At 34.5% G+C, this 23,376-nt stretch overlaps 2 protein-coding genes across 6 annotated transcripts in view; one reads left to right on the plus strand and one right to left on the minus strand.

Annotated features, from left to right (window-relative positions):
- Positions 1–23,376, plus strand: part of LOC135842249 (ras-related protein Rap-1b-like) — a 275,884-nt gene that overhangs the window by 69,146 nt on the left and 183,362 nt on the right. The window lies entirely within an intron of this gene.
- Positions 8,275–11,728, minus strand: LOC135844777 (uncharacterized). Of its 2 annotated transcripts, XM_065363124.1 has the most exons (4): positions 10,599–11,728; positions 9,375–10,501; positions 8,969–9,285; positions 8,275–8,891 (listed from the first exon to the last, which is right to left on the minus strand). In XM_065363124.1, exons 1-2 carry the CDS (start codon positions 11,630–11,632, stop codon positions 9,871–9,873), a joined length of 1,665 nt encoding a protein of 554 aa, XP_065219196.1. In that variant the 5' UTR covers positions 11,633–11,728; the 3' UTR covers positions 8,275–8,891; positions 8,969–9,285; positions 9,375–9,870. The 2 variants fall into 2 exon arrangements, with proteins under 2 accessions (XP_065219196.1, XP_065219194.1); XM_065363122.1 differs by having other exon boundaries at positions 8,275–9,285.

The following is a 23,376-nucleotide window of genomic DNA, read 5'->3' on the forward strand; positions in this document are numbered from 1 at the left end:
CAGTTTGTGTTGAAATTTTTAAAACACGTAGATGAAATGTGTGATACCAAATTCTCCGAAATTGTTTGGTATTATGCAGAGTGGCAACCCTGGTATTCGCAGCATCCGTATATACGTTTTGAAGAAGGGTTGCCAAGTGGAACATTTCCAGATACTAATCCAAGGCTGGTGATAATTGATGATTTGATGCGCGAATCGGACAATAGAGTTGTGGACCTATTTACTAAGGGGTGTCATCATAAAAATATCAGTGTATTTTTCATAACTCAAAATCTGTTTCACCAAGGGAAAGGTCAGCGTGATATTTCTTTGAATGCACACTATATTATATACTTCAAGAACCCTCGAGACAAGGCACAGATACGTCATTTAGCAAGGCAGATAAGTCCAGAAGACCCAAAATTTTTGCAAGGAGCTTATACAGATGCAACATCACATCCACATGGCTATCTCTTACTTGATTTAAAGCAAGCAACGGCTGAAGAAGTGCGTTATCGGACGAATATTTTTCCTTCAGACAAAGGGTGTTATGTTTATATGCGCCGGAAGTAAATAAATAAATATCAAATATTTTTCTTAAATTCATTAGTTTAGAAAAATGTCTCGTAACGTAAAGAACAACATTGAGCTTCTAAGAGCTCTACATAAAGTAAAGGGTACTCAACGTTCGAATATTTTGAAAAATGCTGATGCTAGTTTGGTGAATGCTATCTGTGAATGTGCTTTAAATACTTTAAAAGGTGTAGTACCATTGAATTCTCATCAGAAGAAGAATTTGTCTCGTTACAAGAAGTTAATGCGTACGCTTGTTCAAAGAAAATCTTCTTGGAAACATAAACGTAAAAATTTGGTTCAGACTGGCAATGGTGTATTTTTACCAATTCTCCTTGGCGCGGCATTGAACACCTTACTCAACTATTTTACAACATAGTGATATGGAAAATGTTAAGAAAATGTTGCTTGTTCCGGCAGAAGCCTGGAACAATGTTCAAACACCAGACCCTACACCCTCTATAACACAGACATATACACAGGAACCTTCTTTAACAGGACCAGCTAAACTAAGTATACACGAATTAGAGAAAGACATGTCGAGAGTATTGAATGACGGGCATATGGATGATCATGAGAAGTGGAACCTTTACTATCAGACTTTACAAAAGTTTTTTCACAAATCAAGTTTAGCAAGAAAACCTATAGTGCTCCCAATAGTTGAAAAACCTGCAGATTATAATTCCATAAGAACTATTCCATCTCGAGAAGCTCAGCAACCAATACATGAAAGTAGTCGAAGTTTGTCAGAGCATCAAATTGTGGCACCTCTACCAAAAACAATTAAGCAAAAAGCAGTACGATTTCTCAACTGGATTAGAGATACACATGTTATTACTTGGGATGATGCAGGGGTAGTATACATTAAAGGGAAAAAAATACCTGGATCCAATATTGCAGATTTAGTGAGTGATTATCTAAGGAATCGAATTACAGTAGGTCCAGCAAATGGTTGGTATACTTTTGGTCATGCTTTGCAAGAGTTGAATGTACCAAGAGATTTTATTGGAAATACTCTGAGATGGAAAGCATTGGCTCAAATGTCTCCCATTTATGAAGAGGATTACAGTGGGGTTGAACGTATATCTGACAACTCACCACACTTTCCATTAACTCGTTCACAGAGCAGGAGTTCGCTTCCAGAAAGACATCTCATAACTGGGAAAAAGAGACACTCGTGGTTATCTTATAATAATGGCACCCACAAATATTGATAAAATTTCAAATGTTTTAGAAAAATTATATTATAATGTAACTGACCCTGTGTCATTTTCTGGTGCACAACCTTTGATAAAACGTACTAAACATGAAGCACAACCAACAGAAGTGAAGAACTGGCTACAAGGTCAAGACACATATACACTTTATAAGCCAGCACGACGTAATTTTAAAAGAAACCAGTACATAGTGAATAATATCAATGATATTTGGCAAGCAGATTTGGTAGACTTACAAAGTTTGAGCAAACACAATGATGGTATGAAGTACTTATTAACAGTAATTGATGTGTTTAGTAAAAAAGCATTTGTGGAACCTTTAAAAACAAAGAAAGCAAAAGATATCATTGAAGCATTTGAGAAAATCATTCAGCATGGAAATTCAAGGCCTAGTAATTTACAAACAGATAAAGGGAGTGAATTTATTGCTGGAGAAGTACAAGCTTTTTTCAAGAAAAATAATATTAATAATTTTACTACCCAAAACCCTGATGTTAAAGCAGCGGTTGTTGAACGTTTCAATAGGACTTTGAAAACTAGAATGTGGCGTTACTTACATTATACAAACACTTACCGTTATATAGATGTTTTGAAAGATTTAGTAGAAGCCTATAATAGTTCGTATCATCGTACCATCCATATGGCTCCCAATAATGTGAATACAGGTAATATTTTAACAGTGTATAAAAATACTTATGGTGACTTGAGTTTGACCAACAAGGCTCTTTACAAGAAACCAAAATTTAGAGTAGGGGACTATGTGAGATTGGTGAAAGGAAAGGGAACTTTTGAAAAAGGGTATGAGACAAATTTTACAGAGGAAGTGTTTAAGGTTGAAAAAGTTATAGGGCATCAGCTTCCTACATATGAAATAGAAGATTTAAGTGGGGAGCCTGTTGATGGTAAATTTTATGAAGCTGAACTACAGAAGGTTGCATTTAATCCAGGTGCCGAATTCAAAATAGATAAAATATTGCGAACTAAAGGAAAAGGAGCCAGTAAGCAAGTGCTTGTCAAGTGGAGAGGTTATCCTGATTCGTTCAACTCTTGGATTTATGCTAAAGATTTAATTGATGTATAAAGTAGGAAAAAGAGCAAAAATATGTTTAACAACTCGTTTTACATTACTTTACCTAGCAATGCCTCAATGCAACTCTATCCAGAGAATACTTTGGCATCTTATACAAACAAATTGGCACATCGAGTTTCATTAAAGGAAGATGATTGGGAAGTTGGTCTTGTTGAAATTCAATATCCTGCTGTATTTGCCAACATTAAAACTAAAGATGTTTGGGTAGCTGTAAGTTACACATATAATTTGGCTCAAAAAAAGAAACTCATAGCTATGCCTGATGGTATTTATGATACAATTGATAACCTTCTATCTCTTCTTAATGAAAAATTCAAATTTCCCCCTAGTATTGGTTTGGAATTTGAGTATTTGAGCAATATCAACAGAATAAAGACCACACTTACTTTTGATATGGACAAGAAAATTTCTACCATTTCTTTGAGCCCTATTCTAGCAACTGTACTTGGATTTATTTTACCAGTTGAGGCTGAAAATATAGTATCATTTATTTTATACACAGATTACGAAGGTGTTGAAAAAAGTTCCAGTTCAAACATACACAACCAAATTTTACTAAGCTTGAAAGAGACAGTCAATTCTGCTGTTATCCTAAAATCTCCCTATCCTCCTAGTCTTGAATTTGGTATACCACCCCACATGTATATATACTCAGACATTGTAGCACCCAATTTCATAGGCGATGTACTAGCGCCTCTACTAAGAATAATAAAAATCGGTGAAATTGGAAAAGATATCTGTCAAACATTTACAGAACCTTACTATATACCAGTGTTGAAACGAGATTTTGAGACAATTGAAATAAATATAAGGAAAGACAACGGCAGTCCGGTTCCATTCTTATCTGGGAAGTTGAACGTGCGGTTGCATTTTAGACGTTATGGCCCGTTATCGCAGAAATCCAATTAATCGTTATGATGAATACTATCAACTGCAAGCTGGTGGTAGTGGTATGGCGTACTTTCAAGGCTCTCCTTATCAGAGGGGGCATGGCATTGGCAGTTTTCTTGGAGGCCTTTTTAGAGGTGCTTTACCATTACTTAAATCTGGAGCAAGAGCTGTTGGAAAAGAACTGTTACAATGTGGTATTAATGTACTTGATGATTTACCTGAGACAAATTTGAAGGACTCTGTAAATGTTCGCACTGGCGAAGCTGTTAAAAATCTCAAACGTAAAGCTGTTGATGCTGTGTTTGGTGGGAATATGCAAGGTAAAGGGTATAAAACTAAACGTAAAAGAAAAACTACTCAGTCAAAACGTAAATCTCGTGGTGCAAAGACGAAGAAGACTTCGCGTTCCAGTAAGAAAATCAAGAAGACTGTAAAACAGAAGAAGACTAGGAAAACTTCAAAGCCTAGAAAGAAAGTAGTAAAGCGTTGTCAACAGTCAAAGGCAAAAAGAGATAAATACGCAATTTTATCAGGCGACATTTTTTCATAAATAGACACATCCATACATCATGTCATTCTTACACATAGATTCTTGTGAGTGCACCAAGTCTGAATTAGATCTATTCGCACTACCACCTACACAAATTGCTATAGAACGCGGAGAATGGGTTGAGTATAAGCCAATATCTGCTCTCAACAACGACTCACCTCAAATTGAGTTTACAGTACCAGGCATTGGTGAAGAATACATGGACTTGTCTCATACTTTGCTTTATGTAAAGGTAAAGGTTGTAAAATCTGATGGTACAGCTATAGGAGATACTGAAGCAGTGGCGCCTGTAAATAACTGGATGCATTCTCTTTTTTCTCAAGTTGATATTTTTCTAAATCAAAGGCAAATATCTACACCAACTGGCAATTATGCCTATAGAGCATACATTGAAAATATTCTCAACTACAATTCGGATTCTAAGAGCACCCATTTAAAAAATGTGATGTTTTATGCTGATGATTCAACTAAAATGAATGATCATGCCCAGAACGAAGGATTCAAAAAACGTCAAGCGCTCCTTGCAGGCAGTAAAGCTGTTGAAATGGTTGGACATTTACACTGTGATCTATTCAATCATGATAGAGCATTACTGAATGGAGTTGAGCTTAGATTACGTTTAATTAGTTCTCGACCTTCCTTTGCCCTAATGACTAGCACTACCAACGAATACAAAATACAATTCTTAGATGCAGCATTATGCATAAGAAAAATGAAGCTAAACCCAAGCATACTTATAGCGCATTCAAGAACCTTGGAAAAGTGTAGTGCAAAATATCCTATTACAAGGGTGGATGTAAAAACTACAACTTTGGCTTTAGGTCTTCGTAGTTACACTGTTGATAATCTCATTAATGGTCAGCTCCCAAAACGTATAATTTTAGGTTTGGTTAACAATAAGGCAACTAATGGGGATTTTAAAACCAATCCTTTCAATTTTCAACACTTCAATCTCAACTACTTGTGTTTGTATATTGATGGTCATCAAGTTCCTTCTAGAGCATTACAGCCAGACTATAAAAACTCTCTCTATGCTGAAGCCTACAACACATTATTTGGTGGTACTGGTATTCATTATTCCAACCATACTCATACAATTTCTAAAGAAGATTATATTGGCGGGTATGCTCTGTACTGTTATGACCTTACTCAGGATCTGACAGCTCATTTACCAACACACTGGAATCTTGTACGTCATGGTTGTGTGCGTGTTGACCTAGGTTTTGCTGACGCTATAGAGGAACCTGTCAACATGATTCTCTACGCTGAGTATGATAACATTATTGAAATAGATAAAAGGAGAAACGTTTCTATTGATTTTGGAAATTAAACTTCCAATATGGGTAGTATTTTGATAATAGTTGATGTGAAGGGAGGGGGTAGTAGAAAAATGTTATAAAAATGCAGGTAATCCAAAGCTCTCATTCTACTTTGAAAATAATAATCAAAAGGTAAACAGGCATGGGTGAGTTCATAGTTGACTTCCAGGCATTCAAAGACAATTGTAATAATTTCATACTGAAAGAAGTGTCTGTTGTATCAGTACATTCGCATATTTTTGCTCACTGTGTTGTGAAATCACCTTTTCATTTAGAAGAGTTATCTCCTAAGAAACAGCGTGAAGTGAACTGGCTGTCTGAAAAGTACCATGGAATATTATGGAAGGATGGTTATACCAGTGTGGATGAAGCCATACACCTTATACAAGACATAACTCAGAATGCTAGTTTAGTTCTCTCAAAAGGGTTGGAGCGGGCAAAATTTCTGGAAAAAATAACTAAGAAGCCAACATTGGATTTAGATACTATAGGCTGTCCTACCATACGCCAATTATTCCACTCCAATTCGCACTATATATGCCCTCTTCCAAGACATAGTGTTGAGAGTGTTCAAAATAATGGTTATATTTGCTCAGTGGTAGCAGTTTTAAAGTATAAATCCTGGTATCTGGACTACTCTATCAATCATTCAAAAATTATTCTTCAGATTGAAGATAAAGACCATGAATACGATACAGTTAAAGAGAGACTTGATCTCCCACATTCTCTCCACTCATGAAAATGTTTATGCTGCAGATTGCCTACCTGTTTCAAAAGTAACTCTGCCTTGTTCAGTAGTAGTAAATTTGGATACTAGCAAACAAAAAGGTAGTCATTGGGTATGCATTCATATAGATGCACAAGAAAAAGCAGAGTATTTTGATAGTTATGGTTTTCCTCCAATGCGCCGTGAATTTGTTTCATTCATGCAGAAAAATTCCAAGCTTTGGACATATAATACTCTAGGCCTTCAAGATTACTTTTCTACTGTGTGTGGCAAATATTGTATCATGTACCTGTACTTCAAAACACGACACTATACAATGAAAGATTTCTTAGGGCTATTTTCAAATGACAGGATGAATAATGATTTATTGGTTGATTACTTGTATTCAAAGATTATTCTAGAAAAGAATCGAAAACGAGTTTTAAAACAAGTTCTACAGAAAACTCCAGAAATTTCCCCTTTGTTGAATAGTCTATTAAAACATCTTGGCGCTAAAAGTAATTGTAGGGTATCTAGGTTGTTTCTCATTGGCTAAAATCTTATACCTACCACCAACGTCACAGGAGTGGGGATACTATGTCTTGGGTTAGAGTTATAGTTGCAGATAGTCTCAGGCTCATTACTGTTTAGTTGTGCCTAGTGTCAAGTTGCTTTGGTTGAAAACGCGAAGTTTCGTTGTCATCATTCATAGTACAGTGCTGTGTAGTGTGGTGTAGTGCATTATCATTATAGTCATACTATACCACTATACATTTGGCAAAGCTGCAATTATTTTCAATTACTATGGCTTTCTCCCAGAAACCTACTGTAAGTACCTTGTCTTCAGCTATCGATTTCATTACCCCAACTCGTAACAATGGTAGTGTCAAACGAAAACGTGCCACTATGGAATCTGATGACCAGAGTGCAACCGAATCACCAGTAACTAAATCATGGAATCCTCGAAAGAATCTGATTATGACTCAAGTTTATGCAATTAATCGAAGTAATACAAAACAAGTCCAAGTGGGTTTGAATGTAGACAATGGATTTGAACCAACCATTTACTTTACAAAACATTCTCCACCAAAAAGTTTAGGAATTTACTTGACCAGTGAAACATTTGAACAACTCATGTCTGCTGAAAATGTTAAGATTATCAACAGTTATTTCGAGAATACGAATAGAGCCGAAGCCAAAGATTTGAAAACATTGATGATAAATAAGTTTTTAAAGGTTCAGTTTAGACAATTTTATAATGAAAAGTCAATCATCATTGCTGATGCTGCATATTATAAAAATATATATACTGATAATATCATTTTACAACAAAATAGTTGGAAAAATCTTATTAGACTACACGTTTGTATGCAATCAACCATGAATGATTTGTTTAAAATGGCTAGTAATTGTAAGGATGTGTACGATGAAATTTTCAATAAGGCCTATGATACCTGTCTTGAAAAGGTAAATTTTCATGATGCTGGTAACTTGGAGTATAATATTAGATCTGCATACACTGATTCTCTTAGTGAGTTCCAGGGTAAGGTTGATCTTTTTGATAAGGCCTATTGTGAAGTTATTACTTTTTGTGGAGAAAATATTATCAATGAATTAATTTTAAACTTCAAACGTTTAGACCTAAACATGATTGATGTATTGAAATTACAAGTTAGTGCTACAAAATCTTTGAACTAAGTTTGTTTTATATGTAGAGTGAAGTATTTTAAGGTATTCTTGTATACTAGCTATAAGATGTAAATGGATTCTTTAATTTCTCAAATATATATCCAACTATAGTTTAGTCTATTTTCTAAGTTGTAAGTTATATGTAGAATTTAGAATTTGAAAATAAATTTCTTGAAATCAATTTTGTGTCTTATCCTTTTTTTTCATTTTTATGAACTCCTAAAAAAAAAAAAATAATAATTAAAATGAAATGAAAGATGAACACTGGGTACTATTTATTATAGAAATATTTCAATCACAGGAGTTAATACAGGTAAAAATAATCACAAGAACTCTTGAAAACTTATAAACAAATAGATTTCATAAAAGATGTAACCTAGAATTTATAAACAGAAGTAAGGAAATGTAAGTAAGTATAAGTTAATCTATTGAAAACAGATACAAAAATTACAAAATTAATTCCAAATTTTTAAAAAATTGCAAGAAAAAGTACATTATTCTTCGAGATCTGATTCGCCTGTGTCGTGGTCATCGTTGAAGAAAGGGCGGCCTGCCTTTAGCTCGATGACATATCTCTTGATGTATCGTACTTCTTTTTTACGACCCTGTGCACTCAAACAATTACATGGAATAAGTCCTCTGCGGAATCTATCAATGATAATCTCGCCGTTTCTTCCATTTCTCCGATTTTTATAATTGTCAACAACCAAAGTGTGATCCTTTGATGCCTTAGTTTTGGGATGCATGATTTTGAAAATTCTTTCAATGCAAGACTTTTGCAATCGTTGACTGACGTAGGGTAGCGTTGTGTAGTATTGCTTCCAATATACACTATCCAATATTTTTTCCAAGATATTATCTGGTAAATCGTTTAAGCCTGTGAATAAGAACAGAATATTATTAGGATTTATACCTACAGAATTTCAAGAAAGAGAATGAACTCAGGTTAGTTACATTTAAGTCCACATAACCATAGGGCAAACTACGGAAAGATTCAATTCTCCTCCTTTTTGGGGCAACTTCACCATATTCTTTTGATATTTCTTGTGTTACCACATGAAAAGGTCTCTTCCTTTGAATTTGGTTTTTATATTCAACCTTTATTTTCTGTGGTCGATTAGTGGAGGTTTGTGAGAGGACAAAATTTTTCAGTGCTTCATAATTCAGGCTCTGAAGGGTATTATAATTCAGGGTGAAACCCCGAATCTTCACCACATGTTTGAGCTCACCTTTCCCTGTTTTTATGCAATAGGCATAATTCTTTGGACCTCCTGAAAGTATAATGAAAAATTCATCATTGATAACTGTTAATTATTAATTGATAGATAAAATCTATTCATGATCAATAAATTCATCATACCAGAAATGAATTCTGTTATATAGGCTCCTTCACCCTCTTTTTCCAACTCGTTTCCCATCTGACCTAAGTAAGGTCCTGTCTCTATTTGCTCATCTCCTGGTCTTTCAATATAGATAATTGAATCTGTATCACAGTAGAGTACTCTATCTTGTAATTTTTCCAAATAACTATACAGGACCAGCCTGGCTTCGGCAGTTACATGAGCGCTGAGTACTGGATTGATAAAGGGTGTATCAATGGCTGTTTCTTCAAGGTATTCCCAGTGGACATAAACTAAATCATCAGTAACAAAAGTTGTATCTGTTATGTCTATTGCTGGGTTTGAAAAGTATTCGAAGAATTCGGGTCCATCCTTTATGACTTTCACCTGCCTTTGATTGTTCCTCTGCCCAAATTTTCCCCAGAGACTGAAAAATAAACAAAAACCATGCCAATGTTGATATGATGTACTTTTGAGAAATTTATATGTTACATTGAAGGATAGGTAGCCAGCATCTTACCTATTTAGGCAGAGTTTGCTCAGAGATCTTAGGCCTGGATTAGGTTCAATTTTCTCCAGATCTAGGGTTACGCCTTCTCGAAGTTTCATTTCTTCAATAAATTTTCTTTTGTCGTCATCTGACTGGACATGAGGTGGAAACCCTGAGGCTTCTTGTTTTATCTTCAAGAACGTATTTATATAGTTTGCAAATAAGCCGCCTGAATTGGTTTGAATGTTATATTTTGTGGATTTATAAGCCCAAACTTCATAGATCTCTTTGATTTGGTATCCTTTTTCTACCGCTTTATTTAGTTCAATACATGTATAGGTACCCATAATTTCTCTTTCATTATCGGAATGGTTACATGCAAATTTATTTTCTTCAGAGGCACATGTTCTACAAAGTGCAAATACCAATTTATTGTTCACTTTAACTGGTAAAACAGGTAGATATAGCTGTTTTGGTGGAAGAAGCCTAACTTTTGCAATTCCTGTAATATTATTCAAATTTGGGGGAATATCATTGCCAAGCAAAATTTTTGGATGTCCTATAGGATAACATCCATACTTGTTAACGTAAGGATAGAGAGAATTCACATCTAGATAGCGAATTTTTTCGTTTTTTTCAGGGTCCACTCTATAGTACCTGTATCAGAAGAAAAAAAAAGAAAAATTAGCATTAGAGAACCTCTCTGATAGTTTTTTCCCTACAAAAACCTATAACTTATCACCTTTATACCTACCAATAAAAGTTTTCTGTCCTGCCACCGAAGAATGGTTCACGGTTGGAGTATATCGGGGTTGGAATTTGGACATTTGTCATATAATGCTTCAGAGTAGGATTACTTCTGCATTCATTATAGATCTCACATTCCCATTTAGTGATAACATAAGGCGCTTCAGGCAGAGAAAGAAGATGTTCTAATTTTTTCAGTGTATTCTTATATCGCATGTCCATGTTGACATATTCTTTACTATCTTTCGATTTAACAGCTGTTGTTCGATTGGCAAAACATTTTGGGCATCCGTGATAATAGCATCCGTTAATTTCGATAATCAATGGTCTTACACTTGGCATATCTTCAGGAACTGGACCTAATTTTTCCATAGGAAATGACGGATGATAGCCATCAACCTTATATTTGCCAATTTGCTTTTCCCATCCACGGTAAGCAGATTCTAATTGAACACCATGCATATCTTCAAAGTACTTCAAATATCGAACTGCCAACATTGATTGATTGTCCCTCATTCGATATGATGGAAAAGTCATCAAAGGGATGGTATTTGGCGGTATGAAATTTGTTCTGTAAGCAGTCATGCAGGCACTGGCTATTGTTGATGTTGCTGCTAGAGGGTCTATCCCCATTAAATCGTAGAATAGTTTTCGAAACTTTATACAAGATTTTCGTAGTACATTTACATCTGCAATGCAGTACTTTTGGATCTCTTCTTGAAAATTGAATGTCACATTCTTGGATTTCTGATCATTGTACCATTCTTCGAATTTTTTCCTTTCTTTAAGACCCATTTCATCCATACCGTAATATTTTGCTTCAGGGATAGAGCCACAGTAGTTTTGATTCGGTAAAGTGTTGAAATAATGGGGGAAATACCCCTTCTCTGCATCTTCAATACCAAACATATCCGGTAGAGCAGCCAGCCTGGTATGGAAAAAGTTTAGGCTATCTTTGAATTCAATTTGTTTATGTTTCATCATTATCAGTTTTGAACCATTCATAGTCAAGGTAGGTACCCAATTTAGTTTTCGAACCATGAATTCTATTAGGAAAATATAATCATAGCCACCTCCATTGTGAGCATACACATATGTTTTTTTGAATTTGGGTGTTTTATTACGAATAATATCGAAAAATTCTTCTAGCAATTCATCTCCTTCTTTGTTTTCAATCACATATTGACGCTGCCCACAATGGCTACAATCTATCGTTATGTCATCATTTTCATTGTTAATACAGCGCATACAATTCATCTGTAGCACAGCAAAATTTGGTATGTGACGGCGAGCTGTATACTTAGGGGTGACAATCCATGGCTCTTCTTCTACCCTTGCTTCGAAATCAAAGAAAACATATAAATCATCGCTTCTTTTGTTCATTTTCTTCATAGGCTTGATAAAACATACGTGATCATAAGGCACCAATTTATCGCAGTTTTCACAGACATGAGAGTCACATTTGTGTTGCTGGTTTTTTTGCCTTCTAACAGAATATAACTTTTCACAGCTCTTACAAAATTTCAAGCCTTCACATACACTTTTGTTCTTCTCAAAATGGCCTGGAACCTTATGTTTATCATAGCATATTTGATCAAGAAATTTCCGATTGCAATCTTTGCACGTTTTAATTTGGTCCACTGATTTGAACTTACATTTCGGCTCTTTCAAGCATTGGCTGCAAGCATTTATACAATTTGGGTGTTCACCCTTATGGTGATAGCCTTTACCACATGCGTAGCAAAAGAAGTCAAACCCAAAAGCCCCTTTCAAAGTGGTTATCACATTATAATGTTCATTTAAGTAGTACAAGTTTATATACTTCTGGGCTGTGGTCTTTCCTCTGAAATAAAGTATTCTGCCATTCACATCGTCACCATGAAAAACAGTTATCTTGTAGTCTTTTAAATAATTCTGAAAACGGGTGAGGGCTTCAATACCGCCTCCAATTTCATCGATATTCACCCCTGCTTTTCGGCATAGTTTCTGAGCCTGCAGTAGCTGATAGTCTCGATTCTTTTGGATTATTAATTCATAATGTTTTTTTGCATTCTCGTTATCTTCTTTATGAACCAGAGCTATACCAACTACAAGGGCTCTAGGCAAACATAAGTTGTCATAGGGGTTTTCAATTGTAATTATAGATGTTTTTTTTCGGCAAATTTCTTCATAGCTCATCAAGTCAAATTTTCGTCTTCTTCCATTCCCATCAGGCATTCGTACTTTGGTTATTTTGATCTTAAAGGGTTCATCCGTTAAAAAATTTTTATTACTCTGAATAATTCGTGAAAATTCGTTCATTATTACATCGCTGGAAAATTGGTCAGGTGCCCTATATGAAATAAATATGGGTTTTTCTGCCGATTCATTGCCCATAACCAGACCAACTCTATCACGTGGATTCATATCATTGATAACAAATTCATTTATTAACTTATTCAGGGCTTTTTTTAGGTATTCTTCCGGATTTTCTTTTTTTAAGTTTTCTTTTAATTTGGCTGTCATTGTGAGTGCTTCAGTAGAAAATTTTTTAATAACTTTTGATGATATGCCTAGTACATCATAAAATTCCTCCTCTGTTTCATCTGTTTCACCTGTGGGTATAGAAGAAAAAAAAAATGTGTGTTAGGGAATTGTCTTTTTTAAGAAAAAAAAAATTAGGGTGTATTGTGCATCAATTTTTCCCTGTACCATTCCCCCCAGCTCTCAAGTGAAGTTGCCTCAAAATAGTTGGAGCACATATCTTCGATAAAATCTTCCCAAGATAACACTGGTAGGTTTAGTTGTTTGTGGATGGCTTGGCTCAATTTCCATTTGTCAAAATATGGTTCTAGCAGAAAAAATTGCAAGTCCTCTGCCCTTCCCTCTTTTTGATAATCTCTAATTAAATCTGTTTCAGTGTAAAATTGTGGAAGAGAAAATACGTGAACAACATCATCTTGTGTATAATCTTGCCAATTTTTTGATTCGATGTACTTTGCTTTTTTAAGAACTTCTATTACATTGATTGTTTCCTTGTTAAAATGCAGGCAGCTGATCAGGAATTGTTTAAATTTGTCTTTTAGGTGTACTCGAATAAAGTTTTTAATTTCATCATATTTTTCCAAAAATTTTTCATTCCAAATTTTTTCAAATTTTTCAATAATAATTTCACATAGATAATCGCTTGCTTGTGCCAACATCACAATAGAAGCCCCAGGGAGATGACTAACAATTTCGAAAATTAATTCAGGGGGTAAATCAAGAAGCTCTGTTTAAAAAAAAAAAAAAAAAGAAATTAGATTTTTTACAACAGCAAAAAGGGGAAAGGGGCAGGGAAATCTTAAATTAAAAAGCATTTAATTAGGCAAGCATAAAGCCACACATGCATTCAATCACTTGTTTGTTTTTTTTATACTTTGAAAAAAAATCAACTTTGCCAAATCTCTTTTTCAGAACAGATATTTTTTACTCAATTTTAAAAAATGTGAGAAAAATTATTTTGAATTGGTAATATTTTTAAATTTGAATTATTCTGTGTAGAGTTAGAAATGAATGACCTCAGAGTGTGTTTCCAGAAAAAATTTCTAAAAAAAAAAAAAATATATATACCTATTTTACTTCGTTTTTTTTTCTCAAATGAAAGAAATTAATAATTTTTTTTACATCACCTCCCTGCCTAATTTTACTTTGAGCAAAATGATCTTCGAACTCGTATGTATTTACTTTGCATAGCTTCAAGCATAAATTTAAAAAAAAAAGACAAAAACTTACCAACTGGCTGTATACGATTAGATGGTCCTGGTAAACCAACAGGCTGTATAGGATTGGATGGCCCTGGAGCACCAACAGGAGATAAAATTTCATGCACTTCGTCTGCTTGGAGTACAGGTAAAGGGCTCTGAGAAATTTGCTCCAATACCTTGGACATTTCTTCTTCATTAACTGGATTGTCCAGCTCGCCAAAAATTTTCGAACTTTCCATTTTTGAAAAACGAAATATTTACCACAAAAAAATTGAAACAGTTCGTGAATAATTTAAGTTTGACGATTCACTTCACTTTATTCCACAGTACACAGTACACAGTACACAATTTTGAAAAATATGTTCATTCAAAAGATTTGAAAAATAAACACACAGATACACAGTACAGAAAAAGTACAGAATCACACAGCACTAGCAGAATAAACTCTTTGAAAAAATCACAAATGCACAAATTAACAACTGAAACCTCCACTGACCAACTACTTTCTTATATAGATTCTAAAATCTCACCCTTACATTCTAGCTCTTTCTCCATATACCCTCCCTTGGAAACAGAAAACCTGTTCTCAAAGTATACCTGCTTTCTACTTTCTTCCATTTCCAGATCTTTCCAAGACAGAATTTCTTTGTACTTCTACATCACACATTTCTAGAAGAACAAGAAAGATTAATGACTTTTTTTTCTAATGTATAAAGTGGCGACACATGTCTGTAGCTATTGTTGACCAAAGGCTTGTCTTTTAAGGAATTCTTATTCAGTCTAGAAACGTCTGAATATTGTAGGGATTTAAAATATTGATGTGTGGGTGGAAGGATATGGAAAAGAATAGAAAAAGTCTAGTACTAATTTACTGTATCCATAATGCCTGTACATACCTACGATTAAAATCACTGATAATTATTTTAATTGAAGAAATCAATCAATCAGTCCATCTATATGAAGGGGGGGCAGAAGGGGGTTGATATTTCCATTTGTTCATATATAATCGTAATTGGCAAAATTGATTATGAATATTTTAATTAAAGAAATCAATTGTGATAATTATTCTGAATCAATGAAATATTTAATTAATTGATCGATCATATTGATATGTACCAGTGTTTTAATTAAATTAATTAATTAATTCGTCAATCAATATCAATTTAATATCCTCCCTCACCCCCGCCACCTAAGCCAGCATTCCACCACGTGTGCGCGAACCAGTTTCCCTCCTCACCCCGCCTATGACATTACCCACCCCGTACTGTACTCGCGAGCCAACGTTGCGTGTGTTGCGGGTTGCATATCTTGCACCTGATCGTAGAGTACCTCCTTAACTACTGATGTCCTGATGGTTCTGAAACGTGTTAAGGTGTTTTCGGGATACTGATTGAGCTTAGAGTTGAAATTTGGAAATGAGAAAAGGTTGCTTAGGGTTATTCTATTTTTACAAGTTTTGTTGTGGTAATAATTCTTGTAAAAAAAATATTTCAAAATAATTATAATGAATGTCTGACAGGAAAGTCTCGTGAAATCACGTTTAATTAAATTTAAATAATACATTCAATCTCATTTGAGTCATGACCCTTGAAACATTTTTGAATGTCTGGTGACTCTTTTGTGAATTCTGGTGATTTCTGGTGAATCTGTAACCAAGAAGTAACCAAGTGGAGTTTTTGTCTTTTTTATGGTGAATTGTTGGTGAAAAAATTACCTGAATGTCTTCATGGCCTTTAAAAGTTTTTTCGAACGTCTGGTGACTCTTTGGTGAATTCTGGTGTTCACCAGAGGTCACCCAATGGTTTATTTGTCTTTTTTATGGTGAATTGTTGGTGAAAACATCACCCGAATGTCTTCATGACCTTTAAAAAATTTTTTGAATGTCTGGTGACCGCTTTGTGAATTCTGGTGACTTCTGGTGACAGATTCACCAGAAGTCACTCAATGGGTTATTTGTCTTTTTATGGTGAATTGTTGGTAAAAAAAATCACCAGAATGTCCTTTTGGTCTTTGAAAATTTTTTGAACGCCTGGTGACTCTTTGGTGAATTTTGGTGACTTCTGGTGACAGATTCACTAGAAGTCTCCCAGGGGGTTATTTGTCTTTCTTATGGTGAATTGCTAGTGAAAATGAAAAAATCACCATTCATGGCTTTTAAAATTTTTTTTGAATGTCTGGTGACCGCTTGGTGAATTCTGGTGACTTCTGGTGAATCTGTCACCAGAAGTCACCAAGTGAGTTTTCGACTTCTATAAAAAGAATTTATGTTTTAAAAAATGACCAGAATGTTCTTATGGCCTTTGAAATTTTTTTCAAACGCCTGGTGACTCTTTGGTGAATTCTGGTGAGTTCTGGTGACAGATTCACCAGAAGTTACCAAGTGAGTTTTTGACTTCTATGAAGTGAATTTATGTTAAAAAATCACCAGAATGTCCTTATGGCGTTTGAAAACTTTTTCGAACGCCTGGTGACTCTTTGTTGAATTCTGGTGACTTCTGGTGACAGATTCACCAGAGGTCACCCAATGGGTTATTTGTCTTTTTTATGGCGAGTTGTTGGTAAAAAAATCACCAGAGTGTCCTTATGGCGTTTGAAAACTTTTTCGAACGCCTGGTGACTCTTTGTTGAATTCTGGTGACTTCTAGTGACAGATTCACCAGAGGTCACCCAATGGGTTATTTGTCTTTTTTATGGCGAGTTGTTGGTAAAAAAATCACCAGAGTGTCCTTTTGGCCTTTGAAAATTTTTTCGAATGTCTGGTGACCGTTTGGTGGATTATGGTGACTTCTGGTAACAAGTGAGTTTTCGACTTCTATGAAGTGAATTTATGTTGAAAAATCATCAGAATGTAGAGATGTGCACTTTTCAGAAAAGTAATTTTGGTGAAATGAAAAGTGAAAAGTTCATTGAAAAGTGTGAAAAGTTGTGAAAAGTGTGAAAAGTAAATCATGCGAGTCTCATTTCAAAGCTCTGAGTAAAAGTTTCAAATTGATGTATTTTTTTGCCTATCTAAAAAACAAAATCATATTTCTACTTGATTGAAAAGTGGTAGTTTTGAGCTTTTCTGGAGCCTCTAACATTTTTGGGGTTTTGTGTTTTGAAAAAAATGTTGTGAAAAATATCAAAATGCAATTCAGCGTCCATAAATGGGTTCTGAATTGCAAAGGTGGAGTGGAGAGAGTGATACTTGATATTTGACTTCATCAATGAAGTCGGTGTTTTCTGATGAGTAAATTGATTGGTCGCTCACTTTTTTTTTTTTTAGTGAAAATCGAAAAGTGAAATGAAAAGTAGGAACTTTTCTTTTCAACTTTTCATTGAAAGAAAAGTACTTTTCACTTTTTACTTTTCAGACTGCACATCTCTACCAGAATGTCCTTATGGCTTTTGAAAATTTTTTTCAAACGTCTGGTGACTCGTTGGTGAATTCTGGTGACTTTTGGTGACAAATTCACTAGAAGTCACCAAGTGGGGTTTTCGTCTGTTTTATGGCGAATAATGGTGTTGAAACCCTTGAAATTTTTTTTGAATGTCTGGCGATTCCTTGGTCAATTTTGTGTAATTTCTTGGTGACTGATTCACCAGAAGTCACCAAGTTAGTTTTCATCTTTCTTATCGCGAATAATGGTGAAGAAATCACCAGAATGCCCTCATGAATCGAGTCCTTTTTAGGTGATTTTTTTTTTTAATGGAAACATTTTAACATCTGCTAGAAGCCTTCGGAATGGCTCAATTAGAGTCGCGATCAGTCGAATCGTGAACTTGAGAACAGTATGAAGAACAAAATTTGGGGCTTCTCTTTTATTCGGCCAAACTATTGAAATTCATGAAAAATTGAAAAGCAAAATTCATTGCCTACTCAAAATTTTGTCTAAATCGCTATAGGCGATTCTTTGCTTAAATTTTTAAAGTTTGTTTTTTTTTGTGAAAAGTAGGATGAGTCGACTTCCTTATTCGTGGTGTCCAACAATAAGGACAACATGCAAATGTTTTCAATGTTTCAATTTGTGAGGTAGAGAAGATCGGGACAGAATTTAATCGAGACAATATTCTTCTAATTTTAAAAAGAATTGAAAAGATGAAAAACAAAATTCAAAATTTGAAAAAAATGAACAATTTTTAAATTTTATTTAACACAATTTTGGAAAAAAGAAAACGCTCTCCAACAATTTTGGGCAATTCAAACCGGCTGGAATCTCCAGCAAATTTCTTTTGCGTATCTTAAAAAATTCTATAGAAAAAGTTGATTGATATTTCTTTCGATTACTTCTTCTCAGTGATGTGTTACCCATTTTTTGGGTAGAAAATCCCGCTTCTGTCGTCGCAGAAACATCTTTTGTATGATTCAATTCCACTGTTCATTGATATCAAAGCCACCGAAATTATTCGCTTCGAGAAAGTACGAAATTCGGCTCTTTACTCGAGCAACAGCTGCGTATTTTCATTTTGTCGTTTAAATAACTACGGTAAGGGTAGGTATTTGTACATTATTCTAGAGGGTTCCGTTTTCGGCGTTAATTTCGATACCGTTTATTTAAAACGTTAGGTAAAACGACGATCGTTTTGTATGTTAGTTCGAGTGTAGGTACAGCAGACTGCCTATTTTTAGGTGTTCTGCATAGGGAGCCAAGAGTATAGAAGGGGAGTACGGTGTAAATGAACGATGATTAAATAGGTATAGCTGCGAAAACACGTCGGAAAGGTATTTCCGGGCTCCGGCGAGAATTGCGATAATTTGATGGATTAATAAGAGCAACTTTTATATTATTCGGCTCATTGGGACGAGGACGACGACATCGCGTTGTTGCGAAATTTCATTATCAAGCTTTGATTTCGCGTAAAAAGCTCGCGCGTTCAAGTTGTGACATTTTTAGTTAGCATAGTTATACCTTTGCCTAACTCTATGAACATTGAACACGATGAAAAGCTCGCTGCTCGCATCGTCGCAACAACACGACGGGAGGCCGAAACTCGCTGCCGTATAATTACACGATTTAGTGAGAGGAAAAAAAAAAATAAATAAAAATGACACGGCGAACAATGTTATCAACGTGGAATAAAAATAACAACGCAGACTATGGTACAAGTACACAAAGAGTAGAGCGAAGCTTTATTGCCGTCAGCGTCATCCCGAACGCCTAGAAATATCGCGTGTTAATCCTTTCATAAAAAGATTACCCGGCTTATTGAAATTTCACCATCGCATTGCCCTATATATTTACCTACATAGCGATACATCGTATTCGTATAATTTTTATTTTATTCGCCCGCTGCACCGTAGTACGAGTATATCCTATTGGCAAAAATTCCATTTCGTCGAGGTCATCGATGAGCATTTTAAAGACCTTTTAAACGCCTCGATTTAATTCTATTTTCGCACCCATTGCTACTCCAACTCTTGCTAGCTCTTAACATTCGTGTAGATATGAAATGTGTTTTTTCTTTCCAAATAGCTCTACTTATATACGCAGCGAACGTCAATGAAAACCCATCGAGTTTCAAAATTAGATTTTCTAATGTTTTTTTTTTTGCGCTCGTCACACTTTTACGAATTCTCGTAAAGCCTTATACTTTTTATGTGTATACCTCGAGCATTAAATTTTTTCCCGGAGTTTTCCTTTCCAAAGATGATATTCGCCCTTTGAATACTCTATACACGCTTACACATTCTCTTGCATAAATACTTAACGGGTGCTCGTAAAAACGTGCGAGATGAGATTTGAACGAAATTAATGTTTTGTAAGAATAAGGTGGCCTAAGTTATTTTGCAGGTGTTTTGCATACGATATTAGATTGTATTCTTTATGCATTGTAGAGAAATCGGTTCGTGTGAGGGAATTGTGATCAATAATCACGTATTGGTTAACATAGGGTAAATGTGCCTAAGTTTGCGCACCTAATTTTCAAACAGTCACTACTTTTTATGAAAAGGAGCTAGAATATTGAAATTTGTACAGAAGGTTCTTCAAACATTTGGCTATGATTTGCGCCAGAAATGAAATTTTTAATCGATTTAGTTTTTGATATTTTGACCAAAAACCAAAAAAAGTCAAATGCGCAAACTTAGGCATATGCCTTCCTAAGATTGCGCATTCACCTTCCCAAGATTGTGCACCAGTGAAAAACATAGAAATTCGTCAATATTGTTTAATTAATGATGAAAGCAAACAAAATGTCTCACGTGAACGTGCATTTGAAACTTCTGAGTGAATCACACTGGAAATGCGCTCGTATCTGGTATTTCCAGCATTACACCCATTTCTCCCTAGCTTTTGACAAGGAGTAAACTCGATACACATATAGAAGGTGTCATTTCATTCAAATAAATTGAATTCTTAATGAAAATTTCGAAAAGTATCAGTATTAGTCTAGAAAAGTAACAAAAACTGAAATTCGCAATCTTAGGCACAGGGGTGCTTTTTTAAAAAATTGAAAAATTGAAACTTAATTAAAGCAGAAAATACTTGAAATATGTGCTTGTTATAATCCCCAGACAATGACGAATCTAAAAATAGCTTATTTAGATTTCTACAGCCATTTCCATAAAAATTGTCGCGTGTCGCTTTTATTGGAAAAATTATAAAAAAATTTGAGAAAAAAGTTTTTCGCTTGTCAATTTGCAACACTTGATGCTACCATCACCAAAAATCGTGAAGTATGGTCATTTTGATTCTTCTTTCAAGCAAAGGCGGTATCAAAGTTGTAACTCTCACTGGTTCTGAGAAATCGTTACTGCGCAATCTTAGGAAGCGCGCAAACTTAGGCACATTTACCCTATAGGGTAGGATAAGCAGAAGAGGTGGCTTGTTCTTTAAATTTCGGCGAAATTGGTCCTAGGTACTTGGAAGTGGTTGGTCAGGACGAAAAAATAAGACCATCTATCTATATTAACTCTTAAAAAAAAAGAAAATGAAATATAAAAAGTTCAAAATTTTGAAAAAAAAGCTTTAGTAGGCTCTATAACACATTTACTCGTATATGTAGGTAGGTAATTCCAAAACTGTAATTGAGCTCTTCATGATGGGCTTGGAATTCAAATACCCTCAAAATTATAGGTTTTTGAAGACGCTGATTCGATTCTGAAATCCATTTGACCCTAAAACAAAAAATGAGCTATGTAGAGAATGATTTGGAGTTTAGGATTCCAAAAAATACAACATGGATACGTACTTATCGAATTACAGGTTTTTGAACTGAAGACGCAGCTTCTGATTCTGAAATCTGTTTTACCCCAAAATCAAAATTGAGCATTCCATGAGGTAAGTTTGTGCTGATAATTTTTCGAAAAATTCATTCAATTTTGATATCCGGGTCAAACAGGCCACATAATCGGGATCCATTTAGGCCTCTTTTTTAAAAACAAAAACCCAGAAAATACACTTTTCTTCTCATGTTGAAAAAGTGGTCCAAAAAATGCGTTGTTAGTCAGAAAATGACAAGAGGAGGCAGATTTTCATATTTTGAGATTGAGATGAATTTTTTTTTTGGTAAAAAAATTGGACGAAAACAATACATTTTATCTCACTTATGTCGAAAGTGGCGCTCAATATCAACTGTGTTGTAAATATAGCGTATGAAGAAGATTCGTCGAAATTTTAAGTCATTTCTTTTTTTAAAAAATAGGACAGTTTGAATATGACTAGAAATCAGGAGTGAGCAGAATCCGTCAAAATTGATCGAATCACGAATCACTTTCAATTTCACTATTCATTTTCAGCTATTCGAATCACTTCCAATCGCCAATCTCGAGTATCATTGTAAAATTATTCGGATCACAAATCGCAAATATTGTAAATTTTTCAATTCCCGAATCGCTATTTTTTTTAAATCACTGGTTTTGTCCTCTCCTTGCTTTTTTCTGTCGTTTTTTTCGAATGAAAAAGAACCGAAAATTGAATTTGAAAGGGAAAAAAGTTGACTCGAATCACGATGGCGAATCGTTGAAATTTTGGAATCGAGAAGCACGAATCATTTTGGCGATTCAAATCAGTTCGAATCATTGATTCTTTAGAATCGTTTTAAAAATGATTCGCGAAAAAATGCACCATTTGAATCGCGTTCATTCCTGCCAGAAATGTGTGTTCCATAAAAATTTGTCAAATTTCTTAAACGTATAAAAATACAAATCTCGAGTAAAACCATCAACTTTTTGTTTGAAGCTACCCTACGAGTTTCTATGCTCTTACAAAAAAAAGTGAGTGAAATTCAGTGACCGAGTGATTGAGAGGTTCCTTTGTAAGTCGATATTTATAAATTTTTCCAGTTCTTTAGTTGTTAAGGTAAACAAATTTTTGAGCTCATCTCCAGAACCCCATCCTTTTCCCCTCGTTGAGCATTTTTTGGTCAAATAAGGTGAAAGTTGGCATGTCCCTGCGTAAAGGCGTTTATGTAGTTACGTAGATTAGTACAAATACTTATAGCTAAATTTTTGGATTTTTAAGATCTTTTTGATTTCCAAAATTGGTTTTAAAATTTTTAGAAAAATGTTGTTTTACGACGTTCCGTTGGTAAAAAATATTGATTTACAAATTTTTGTCAATGTAGTTCTCCCTACGTGCCAATCCTCAATACGTATTTTTTGAATTATGGAATCTGCCTAAACGATTTAAAAATTGTTTTTCGATAGAATTTGTACCTTTTGGATTGGAATGTGGGATGGAAAATCAATTATGCATACTTACCTATCTTGTTTTTTGTGTGTTTGCTCCATTTTTTTTGTTTTTTTTTTCTAACCAAAACTTGCCAAAAAGGTCTTGCATTTCTTGAAAAATTGCAAAGAAGTATGTAGAATTGTAGATAAGCTAACTAATTTTTTTTATTTTCTCAAAAAATAAAAAAATCGAAAAAATTTTTTTGGGTGTTTTTTTTCAAAAGACCGTGTTTTCTGTTCTCCTTTTTATTATGGACATCTCGATATAGAAAGTCAAATTTTGTAGAATCCTCCCTCCCCCAAAGCAAATTTTGATAATTTAATAGTCAAAAAACTGTACTCACTCTTTCATGATGTTTATTTTGGTAATTATAAATAGTCGTATACAGTTATGCAATAATCTATCTGCT

This window comes from Planococcus citri, chromosome 4, assembly GCF_950023065.1.
Source record: "Planococcus citri chromosome 4, ihPlaCitr1.1, whole genome shotgun sequence".
NCBI classification, from domain to species: Eukaryota; Metazoa; Arthropoda; class Insecta; order Hemiptera; family Pseudococcidae; genus Planococcus; species Planococcus citri.

Bases quoted from the DNA above. Each gene is read 5' to 3' on its own strand.
- LOC135844777 (XM_065363124.1), bottom strand. From the start codon at position 11,632: ATGGTTCGAAAACTAAATTGGGTACCTACCTTGACTATGAATGGTTCA. The intron at 10,502-10,598 runs GTAGGTATAAAG...CTTCTGATACAG, and splicing joins AGGACAGAAAACTTTTATTG to GTACTATAGAGTGGACCCTG.